Below are 11030 nucleotides of genomic sequence, written 5' to 3' on the forward strand. Positions count from 1 at the left end.
CTTCAAAGCCAGCCATGGAGACCTTCTCCCCAGTTGAATCCTTGCCAAGCTTCCGATCTCTCTGCCTTCTGCCTCTGGCCTCTAGACTCAGATGGAAAGGGCTCCTGTGACCAGCTGGCGCTCACCCGGACACTCCCCCTTTTTAAAAGTCAGCTATGCCTCATCACATAGCCTGACTGGGAGTGACTACCCCATCACATTTATGGTTCACGTGTACACTCAAGGACAGGGGTGGGAATCCTACATGCCACAGTCACTGTGATTCTACGTGCCACAGTCAGTGACTAGTTATGAGAGCTGGTAAAGGGTAATGAGCCCCTGTGGGCCTCAATGTTCTGTTCTCTAAAATGGGGTGGTTATAGATAAGCAAAATACCTACCATGTAGTAGATACTTGACACATCTAAGAGCCACCCTTCTTCACCTAACAGTTGTCTCCCAAGCCCCTAATCAAGGCCCAGCTTTCCCTGCTGTATATTCTTTGCAGAATGTGTCCTAAGTAGAGTTGCAACTCCCTATAGAAGGTAAGGGCTTAGAAGCTTAGTGCGGAGTCCCTTAAGCTTACAGGGCAGAATAATCTCAGATGTCAGCTAGAAATGCTTTCCTTCAGTCGTACCCCCCTGATATTCTCCTTCAGTGGGGCTGTGGTGGGGCCAGGTTCTGCCTTTGTACCAAGCACCCTGAGTGATTCTGATGTGGCCGATCTGTAGACCACACCGAGGCATCCCGCGAGCGATGACTGCGCCGACTCCGAGTCAGCCAGTTGGGTTTCAAAGTCTGAGCCCACTGTTCCCGGCAGGGTGTCCCTGGAGGAATGGCTGGACTTCTCTTAGTGTCCTCATCTGTAAAATGGGGATAATAACAGTTGCCTCACTGGGTGGCTCTGTGGAGCATGCAATAATCCACAATAGTGGATTTGCAATTACAGTAATAATTGCAATTATAATAGTTATTGCAAATGCAATAATTCATGATTATTGAGTAAAGTGCTCAGCCCAGGTCCTCACATTTGCTGTGTTCTCACTGTGAATTAATGATGTGATTGTTATTACTATAATAACCCCATGGCCCTGGGCGTGGGCCTGGCTTTTGCTCTGCCACCCTGTGGGATTCTGGGCAGTGAGGGGGAATGATGGGCTCTGAGCTGCTGTTTGGGAACAGAATCTCGTTTGAACTTCAGGGAGCTGGTGGGAGGGAATGAGACAAGCCCTCCATGCCCTCCTGGCCCTGCCCTCAGTGGCCCCTGGCCTTTCTTCCCCCACCAGAGCTGTTCTTGGGTGCGCCTGCCCTTCCCTGTTCAGGCTGGGACCTGCCCATGCAGGTGATCTGAAAGCCAGGCCACCCTCTGCAGGAGCCACCTGCTCAGGGAACAGGGCTACCTCCTTCAGCCCTGGGGCAGTGCCCAGATCCCGGGGTCAGCCAGCTCTCACTGAGCAGGGCAACTATGTGGCTGTGCTGTGTGTTAGGCCTTTTGTGCTCTGACTGTCCTGGAGCCCCTCACCTCCTTCTTGAGGACCAGAGCATCCCCAGCTTGTTCATGCCAGGCTTTTTTTTTTTTTTTTTTATAAGATGGAGTTTTGCTCTGTCACCCAGGCTGGAGTGCAGTGATGTGATCTCGGCTCACTGCAATCTATGCCTCCCGGCTTCAAGTGATCCTCCTGCCTCAGCCTCCTGAGTAGCTGGGATTACAGGCACCCACCACCACATCCAGCTATTTTTTTTTTTTTTTTGTATTTTTAGTAGAGATGGGGTTTCTTCATGTTGGCCAGGCTGGTCTCGAACTCCTGACCTCAGGTTATCCACCTGCCTCAGCTTCCCAAAGTGCTGGGATTACAGGGGTGAGCCACCATGCTGGGCTTCATGCCAGGCTTTGATGTGGCTTGGGCCACAGCAGGCCTTTAGGAGGGAAACCAGCAAACCCAGGCCCATGGGCCAGTGTGTTCCGCCATGGGAAAAGTGGTAATAGCAGACAGGCTCACTGAAAATTCCGATTTTAATTTCCTTTTGTCTGCTTTCAGGCAACTTTGGGCTGTAAATGCCAGATTTACCCCTCCTGGCCTATGCTCTGGGGGCTGGGGCCATGGTGGCCCAGGAAGGTTGAGATACTTCCCCTTTCTCCACTGAACACCTTCTCGCCATGTATTCCTGTTTCCTTCTCCCCAGCCTGGCCTGGTTCCACATTCAACCTTTCTTCCTGACCACCCTGGCTCTGCCTGAGGGGAGATCTGGGAAGGTGCTGGGCCTAGACCACCCCAAAAGGGTGGTCACTGTGGATACTGGGCAGGGCTCAGCGCAAGGAGGGGCCTCAGGCCTGGAGCAGTCAGGAAGGCATGAGCTGGGACTTCTTCTGTCACCTCCACTTATCGGCTAAAAGTGTTTTAAATGCCTCCAGACCTGAGGTTGGGGCCCAAGGATGGAGAAGGCAGGGCATGGGCTGTGGCAGGTACTATGCATTGCTCATTTGGGGACTGGAGTTGAGGGGTGATCGGGAATGCAGCCTGGCCATACTCCAGCATCCTTGGCCTGGAAGAAGGTCAGTTCATGTCCCGGGATACAACTGCTTAGCCCTGAGACTGTGACCAGGGCTGGGCGACAGGCAGGTCCCTGGACAGGAGGCCTCTGTGTGGCTGTGCCATTGTCATAGGTAGCTTTGGACACCGTTCCCAGCTCCCTAGGAGGCAGCCATATCAGGCCCGCACTCTTGTCGCTGGAAGGGGACTAAGTTAGCAGAGGACAGCCCAGGGGCCCTGCTGGCTGGGGCCATGCAACTCACCACTGAGCTCTCTCCTTTCCTTCTCTACAGCCGGGCCAGCACATGGCTCCCAGCCCCCATCTGACCGTGTACACCGGGACCTGCGTGCCCCCGTCTCCTTCTAGCCCCTTCTCCTCCTCCTGCCGCTCCCCCAGGAAGCCTTTCGCCTCACCCAGCCGCTTCATCCGGCGACCCAGCACCACCATCTGCCCCTCACCCATCAGAGTGGCCTTGGAGAGCTCGTCGGGCTTGGAGCAGAAAGGGGAGTGCAGCGGGTCCATGGCCCCCCGTGGGCCCTCTGTCACCGAGAGCAGCGAGGCCTCCCTCGACACCTCCTGGCCTCGCAGCCGGCCCAGGGCCCCTCCTAAGGCCCGCATGGCTCTGTCCTTCAGCAGGTTTCTGAGACGAGGCTGTCTGGCCTCACCTGTCTTTGCCAGGCTCTCACCCAAGTGCCCTGCTGTGTCCCACGGGAGGGTGCAGCCCCTGGGGGATGTGGGCCAGCAGCTGCCACGACTGAAATCCAAGAGAGTAGCAAAGTAAGAACCCGAAGGGGACGTGCCGTATGCATGGGTGGCTGTGGGTGTGCAGGCCTCTGCATGTGAATGTGCATGCTTTGGGCTGGGGACTGGGATGGGGGAGAACAGATACCCCAGGCAGCCCACTCAGATCCCTTGGCCACTGGAAGATATTCAGAAACTCAGTTTTGTCCTCTGCTGTCTTCCTGAGGGAGATGGAACAGATGTCCTTCTTTTTCATCTTCCAAATCTTTTCCATTTTTCCAAATCTTTTTTCCCCTTATATGTTCTTCCACTCACATTGTCCCATCCCAAGACCGTTATTAGTCTAAGAAATCCATTGCATCTGTAAAGAGCAGGAAAGATTGGTGGCAGCAGTGGGAGCTGCAGGTGTTGGGATGCCCTGGGCATGCTTCTGGGTGCTCCAGCCCCTCCCTCACCATAAGTGCCCTTGCCTCCCTTCCCCTCACCCTAAGGAAACCTTCCCACCCTCCTCTGCATCCATTGGCACAGTCTCTTAGAGGGACTTTCAGGGAGCCTTGTTCTGGCAGTCATTTCTGTGAAAATGAAAGTGCGTAGCCTTTGCCTGAGGGGTGGCCCCTCTAAACTTCATTTTGGGTGATCCTGCAAGCCTGATCTCTGAGAACCCCAAGTTCCCTGAGACAGGCCAGAGGGGGCAGAACTAAGGCTCTGAGGAGTGCTCCATAATGCCTGGATCAGAGCAGAAAGAAAACTTGCAAGTGATGCAACACAGAGAATCAGCTCCTACTCTTACTGAGTTTTGGGGGAGACAGTCAGGGGCACCCCTGCACCAATCAACATGTGTTTGGCCCTGTCTGGGCTTGGAGAAGAAAGCACCATGCAGAAGTCTTAGGTTGCCATGGATACCCGGGGACAGCCAGGCAGAGGTTGTTATCCCTCCTGCCTGTGTCGCTCAGAGGGAGAGGGAGGAGCAGGTGACTCCAGTTGCCTTAGGAGAAGGGTCAGAATCCTGTGTGAGTGTGTCTATCGATTTTTCCCAACAGGCCCTGCAGAGGGAATATTCCAGCTTTGGGGCTGCTGCTATGCCTCATACATGGGCTTGGGACTTTTAAAGGCTCTCTTCTCAAGGGCCACTACTTCCTCAGAAGGCAGTTTTTTGTTTGTCTGGGTGTTTTGTTTTTTTTTTTTGAGATGGAGTTTTGCTCTGTAGTCCAAGCTGGAGTGCAGTGGTGTAATCTCGGCTCACTGCAGTGTCCGTCTCCCAGGTTCCAGCAATTCTCCTGCCTCAGCCTCCCAGGTAGCTGGAATCACAGGCACATGCCACCACGCCCGGCTAATTTTTTTGTATTTTTAGTAGAGACGGGGTTTCGCCATTTTGGCCAGGCTGGTCTCGAACTCCTGACCTCAGGCAATCCGCCTGTCTCAGCCTCTCAAAGTGCTAAGATTACAGGCATGAGCCACAGTGCCCAGCACCCATGAAGTCAGTTTAAAGGGATTGATGATTAAGTCCTGGTATGTCCTACAGGGACCTCCTGAATCCATCAAAACCATAGGGATCCAAGCACCTCAAAAATGAAAACAAAGCACCTTCAGAATTATTTTTCATTCAAAATGAAAATATGAATCCCCAATAAAAAGATTCCACCAAGCCAATCACTGCACACACAAACTTTGTAGTCAAATGCTCTACCCCTGAGCTATACCTGCCCCCACCACAGTCTTTGGCAAATGCACCTGGTATGTTCATCTTCAAGGATGTCAGGATAATTTGGGGAGGTGCAGTCCCTCCTGCCCCTGCCCCTACATTACTGGCTTTCCTCTTGCACCTGAAGCTTTTTCCAGATCAAAATGGATGTGCCCACGGGGAGCGGGACCTGCTTGATGGACTCGGAGGACGCTGGAACAGGAGAGTCGGGTGACCGGGCCACAGAAAAGGAGGTTATCTGTCCCTGGGAGAGCCTGTGAGGAAAGAGGCAGGCTGAGCTGGGGGCTCTGGACCAGGAAGATGCTCTGACAGATGCCATGGTATGGGCCACAGGACACACTTGCTCGAGAACCAAAGTGCATTTGGGTGACATTTGAGGGTTGGGGAAACAAGATGGGATAGATTGTGGCAAAGAATGCTCTGGCTGGTTACCAGGGACCAACTCCTTCTCCTCTTCCTGACCCTCCCTCCCCTGGGCAGAAGAAACGCATGTGGACCAGAAGACTTTCCCTGCTGCCTTAAAACCAATAAAAGGTTAACTTCAAGTTTCTTGGAATGTTAGTGTGTGTCTGGTTTTGTTAGTAATTTGTGAGCTATTATTTATGAGTTAAACTCACGTCTTCTTCAATCTTCTGGACAAAGGGACATTGAGTCGCTTCCAAGAGCTCTCTCCTTGTCTAAATTGGTTTGTGCACAATGCTTTTCTCATCAGCAGAGCTCCCCAGGGGATGCCCCAGGGCATGGCATCTCACAGGAATGGAGAGAGGGCTGGGAGCAGGCACACTCCTAAAATGCCAGGTGTGTTGCCTCAGGTCCTCCAAGAAGCAGACACCAAGGTGAGATTCGATGGACAAGAGATTTGTTGGGGAAAACACCTGTGGTAGATAAAGGAAGGGCCAGAGCTGGAGAAAGTTGAAGTTGAGTGTTGAGGGGGTTCGGGGCGGGGGGCAGTCCAGACTGTGCTGCAAGTCTGACCTCTGGGCAGGGAGAGTCTTAGATGGCAGTGCAGTCCAAGAAAGTTTTGACCAGGCTGCTGGGGTGTCCTTTATGCAGTCCAAGAAAGTTTTGACCAGGCTGCTGGGGTGTCCTTGAGCCCAAGTCATTGCTGGAGAGGGCCTGCATCTCTGGGAACGGCCCTGCATTCATACCCCTACGGTGCATGGTCATGTGCTGGGAGGTCCCGTGGAAAGCCTGACCTTGGCATGGATATGCTGGTGGATCCTGAGCTGCAGCAGCTTGGCCATCAGCCCGCGTGCTCCCTGCAGTTGGAGATCTGAGTGCTCCTTTTCACTTCTGCTGCACTAGGCCAGTGGGAAATTCTAGAGGTTTGGGCTTTGGTGTGCTCCTCCCACCTCCTCTCCTAGTTACTCACTCAACATGTGTTTATTGAGTCCCTACTATGTGCCAGACACTATGACAGGCGCTGGGGATGTTGCTGTGAGTAGGACTCCTTGTCTCATGGAATTCATCTGGGACAGTGTTTCTCAACCAGGTCAATGTTGCCCTCTAGGGAACACTGGTCAGTGTTTGGAGACATTTTTGGTTGTCAAGACTGCGGCAGTGGGTGAGGGTTGCTACTGGTGTCTAGTAGGTAAAGGCCAGGGATGCTGCTAAGTATCCTACAATGCACAGAAGCTCCCACAACAAAAGATTATCAGTTCAAAACACCAGTGGTGCCACTGTTGAGAAACCCTGCACTAGAGATTACAGTGTATGTACTCGTCCCTGGTTTCTGCCCATGCTCTGAAGTATTGCCCCAAACGGCACTGCTGGGATCATAATTAGATTGGACAGCGGGTTGCGATTAAGGGCTACGTGGTGAATAAAACAGCTCTTAAAAGTTGCATAGGAAGTCCTCACAGGAGAAAAAAATCAAGTGGTTTGCCAAACCACTCATTATATCCCTCCCCTTTAGCCCTCAACTTCCTCAGAATTCAATTAGTAGATAAGAGCCCCTGACTTGCTTTTAACCTCTGACAACTTATTTAGCCCATAAATACTGGGGTTGCTGACTCATCTCTGCACACTTCTACAAATGAATGTTGGGTGGGTGCATGGCTGAAACCTAGATTTGCTAATCCCTGTAGGGAAAACACAGAGCTTCAATACTTAAAGACCATTGCTCATTGTAGATTTTACTGAATCTATTCCACTGGGCTCACAAGAGTCACTCACAAAGGGCTAAGAAAAATTTTCCCCCAGAATGTAAGTGAGAGAGTCTGGTCCTTTCTTGGAAGGGTGAGTGAGCTGTTAACCTGATGCCTTTATTTGCAATGCTGATCTAAAATGAGATGAAAGGCGAAGCAATCCACACCCTTAGTTTACTACCAGCCAATGTCAAGAAATAAGGAGAATCTCAACCCTAGGTTTGGATATCAGTGTTTAAGGGTTCCTCTCCTAAGCCCCCAGGGTCCTAAAGAGAAACTAAGCCCACATGGAAACTAAGATCCACATGGATAGAGCGTCAATGACAGAAGGCTCCAGAATCCACTGGTTGGATTAAATAAAGTCCAGGCTATAGTTCAGTAATAAATAGACCTCAGAAGGGAGGAAGTGGGTTCAAACATGACAGAGTTTCTGTCTGTAACACAGAATTGCCTAAAGGCAGTAGGGCAGTCCAGGTCATGGGCTGGAAGTGAATGGAGGCCAGGGAAGAGAAAAAAAAAAATCCAACAACCAATAAATTTTTTTATCTTGTTGCTCCACCCATCCCCTGGTCACAAGTATGATGCTCCTCCATCTTGTCTGGACATTAGAATCCACTGGGGAAACTTGAAAGATCCCGCTGTCCAGGGCACACGCACAGAGCTGTGACACTGGGATTTTTTTTAGAGGCTCTCCCAGGTGATGTCTATGTTCAGGTGAGCTTGAGAACCACTGCCTTGAGGTAGTGATTGAAGCTGGTTCACCACCCCTACACCCATGCCCATACCCAGGGGATAACTGAAAAAGAGGCAATGGTGGGAAGGTGGCTTCATCTTAAGTTCACAACCAGGAAGTAGCATGGGTCATTTCCATTCACATCCCATTGGTTGGCCCTTGGTCACATGACCATGGCTAGCTGCACGGGAGTCCGGGAAATGTAGTCTTCAGTTAGGCCAGTTTGTGAGTAGTTAAACTTCTAGAGATTTAGCTAGAGGAAGGAAGATGGGGAGAGTGGATATTGGTGGACACTTGGTCTCTCCCACAGTGGAATTATTACACAGTTTTGGGGGTAATGGGTTACACTAACATAACATAACATAACATAACATAACATAACATAACATAACATAACATAACATAACATAACATAACATAATGCAAGAGGTGGGGCAAGAGGAGACAGAAGTGACCAGTTAGTTTCTGTTTGGCCAATATTTGGTAAATGCCTATAAAATGTAGCTATGCTGTATTCCATGGTTGGGTGCTTTCCACTTGCTCAAGGCTGAACACCGGCTAGGTGTCAAACACCAAGTGAGGTCCTGGGAATAAAGTTGATTCCCTCATGGAGGTGCTATCATTGCTTGAGGAGCAAGCTGGGGGCATTGGATCTAGTCCATGTTGGGGGAGTGTGGGGCTGTGGGCTGTGGGAATCCTGCCGCCCGCCTTTCCAGCTTGGAACAGCTCCTTGATTTCCTCATCTGTGAACTGGGAGTAACAATTTGACCTTTACAGGGCTGCTTGGGAACCTATAGAGTGATATGGATATAACTGTGTTGGCTGCTCAGAACCTTATATGGTGCAAGAAAAAAACAGTTTTGTTTTTTCCCCACGATGCTCCTTTAAATCTATGCTGCAAGTTATTTCTTTTCCTAACCCTGGATGAAAACTCTGAGAAGTCCCATAACTTTTCTGGTCACTTTTAGATAATACAGATCCTCCAGGTATGATCAGTGACAAGGACAGTCTCCATTTAGTTCTGTATGCAGTTCAATGTTAGTGTAATAAGCAAAACTTGGAACTTCATTCAAAGGTAAGGTTCCTTCCCTCCTTGGGCTTGGGCTGTTGCAGCTGGGATGTCTGCAGGGGGGTGGGAGGGGGGACCCCGGAAAAGCAGAGGTGGGGTGGGAGAACAAGGAGGTTCTTAGTTGACTAACACATAAACCATTCAGCATGGTGCTCTTGGGATCCCCCTACTGGCTCTCACTTAGGTAGAGGGTTTCCTAGATTTTTGAGGCCTTCTAGCCTGATATGGTTTGGCTCTGTGTCCCCACCCAAATCTCATCTGGAATTGTAATCCCCACATGTTGAGGGAGGGACCCGGTGGGAAGTGACTGGCTCATGGGGGCGGTTTCCCCCATGCTGTTCTCACGACAGTGAGTGAGTCTCACAAGGTCTGATTGTTTTATAAGTGTTTGGCATTTCCTCGGGCTCTCTCTCTTTCCTGCTTCCTTGTGAATAAGATACTTGCTTCTCTTCTGCCTTTTGCCATGATTGTAAGTTTCCTGAGGCCTCTCCAGCCATGTGGAATTGTGAGTCAATTAAACCTCTTTTTAAATAAATTACCCAGCTGCAGTTAGTTCCTTATAGCAGTGTGAGAATGAACGAACACCACTAACAGGGTGAAGTCATTGAGTCTGAGAGGAGGCAGGGCTGCTTCCTGCTTATTTGCTGAGGAAGAAAAGAAGAAGGCCAATGATTCATGAGCTGGGAAGGCTGAAGGAAGCCGGGATCCGGGGATACTTCATGCCTCACACACCCCAGCTTCAGAGGTCAGCCCTCCCCTCTGGGCAGCTGTCACCTCCTCACACTTCACCAGAAGAGGGAGTCCTAGGCTCACAGATCCCTAAAGAGAGGCGGCTGGGAGTTTCTTGTTAGCATTCAGAGACCTGTGTCAGAGAAGGGAGAGGGGCTTGAAGAACGGTGCCTTCCTTTTTGGAAAGCCAGATTGGGGTGTGGGGGTAGCAGGATAAGCTGGCCAAAGTGGAGACCCATGAGAGAGAAGCATCTTGTCTGCCTGTGCAACCCTGGGTGACTGTGGGGCCCTTATGTGGTTCTCCTGGCTATTGTGAGCTTATGGGGACCAGGGATGAGGAGGCTGGGAGGAGGGAGGCAAGGCTCTGTCCCTAGTGGCTTTGAGTGAGGGTTGGAACCCTCTGCAGAAAATCTCCAGCAGAAAGAAAGAAAACCCCCTCCCTCTCCTGCCGACTGCGGCCAGAAGAATCCCACTCTCGAAGGGCATTTGTGTCAAGCTCTGACTCCTAGGACTGGAGGCCCACGAAGCCTCATTCATTTTTCTTTTTTAGAGACAGGGTCTTGCTCTGTCACCCAAGCTAAAGTGCAGTGGTGATCATAGTTCACTGCAGCCTAGAACTCCTGGTGATCCTCCCACTTCAGCCTCCCAAGTAGCTGGGATTACAGGCACTTGCCACCACACCTGGCTAATTTTTTAATGCTTTTTGTAGAGATGGGGTCTCCCTGTGTTGCCCAGGCTGGTCCTGAACTCCTGGGCTCAAGTAATCCTTCTGCCTTGGCCTCCCAAAGTGCGGGGATTACAGGCATGAGCCACTGTGCCTGGTCCCTCATTCATCTTTGACGACAACCTGAGGGATTATCAGCTCCCCTGCTGAGGGGGTGAGGCTTGAGCTGGGGCACCCAGAGGGACCAGAATGGGGTGGCATGTAGGGGGGATAAACGGGATCAGAAAACAATCTTTTAAACTATTCAGCTGGTGGGAGAGACCTGTGTATGGCCTCATGAGAGGCGACTGAGGGAGGGGCAGTCTCTTTTTCTTCTGGGAAGAACAGAATGAGAGTATTCATGGACTCCTGGGAGTGGGGGGAGTATATTTATTAGGGACAGCTGGCTTGGGATATTGGCTCTGGTTACAGCAGCATCAGCTATGTCTAAGGAGGGGCGGGAGCCTGCGTGCATAGAGGTGCACGTGTGCACACAAGCGCCCAGGGCCACACTCTGGTCCATGCACAGTCTGGTCCATGCAGGCATGGACTGTCTGTGTGGCGCATGCATGGAGCGCTATGGCTATGTGCCTGGTACTGGCACAGGTGTCAGGGGAACACTATGCCACCTCTAATACAGTGGTTACTCCATGGGGACATGGAGAGGCTTATGGAAAGCATCACCAGGATGTTTGT

At 51.2% G+C, this 11030-nt stretch overlaps 1 protein-coding gene across 2 annotated transcripts in view; it reads left to right on the forward strand.

The window, feature by feature from the left end:
• The window catches only part of RGS9 (regulator of G protein signaling 9), a 90583-nt gene extending 85074 nt beyond the window's left edge, over positions 1-5509 (forward strand). For both annotated transcript variants that reach the window (XM_003812348.4, XM_008964732.4), the window contains exons 18-19: positions 2803-3287; positions 5081-5509. In XM_003812348.4, the coding sequence (XP_003812396.1) occupies positions 2803-3287; positions 5081-5213 (618 nt within the window). In that variant the 3' untranslated portion in view covers positions 5214-5509. The remainder of the gene's footprint in view (positions 1-2802; positions 3288-5080) is intronic.
• Positions 5510-11030: the final 5521 nt, after the last annotated feature.

The sequence above is a fragment of the Pan paniscus genome, chromosome 19 (genome assembly GCF_029289425.2).
Source record: "Pan paniscus chromosome 19, NHGRI_mPanPan1-v2.0_pri, whole genome shotgun sequence".
In the NCBI taxonomy this organism is placed as follows: domain Eukaryota; kingdom Metazoa; phylum Chordata; class Mammalia; order Primates; family Hominidae; genus Pan; species Pan paniscus.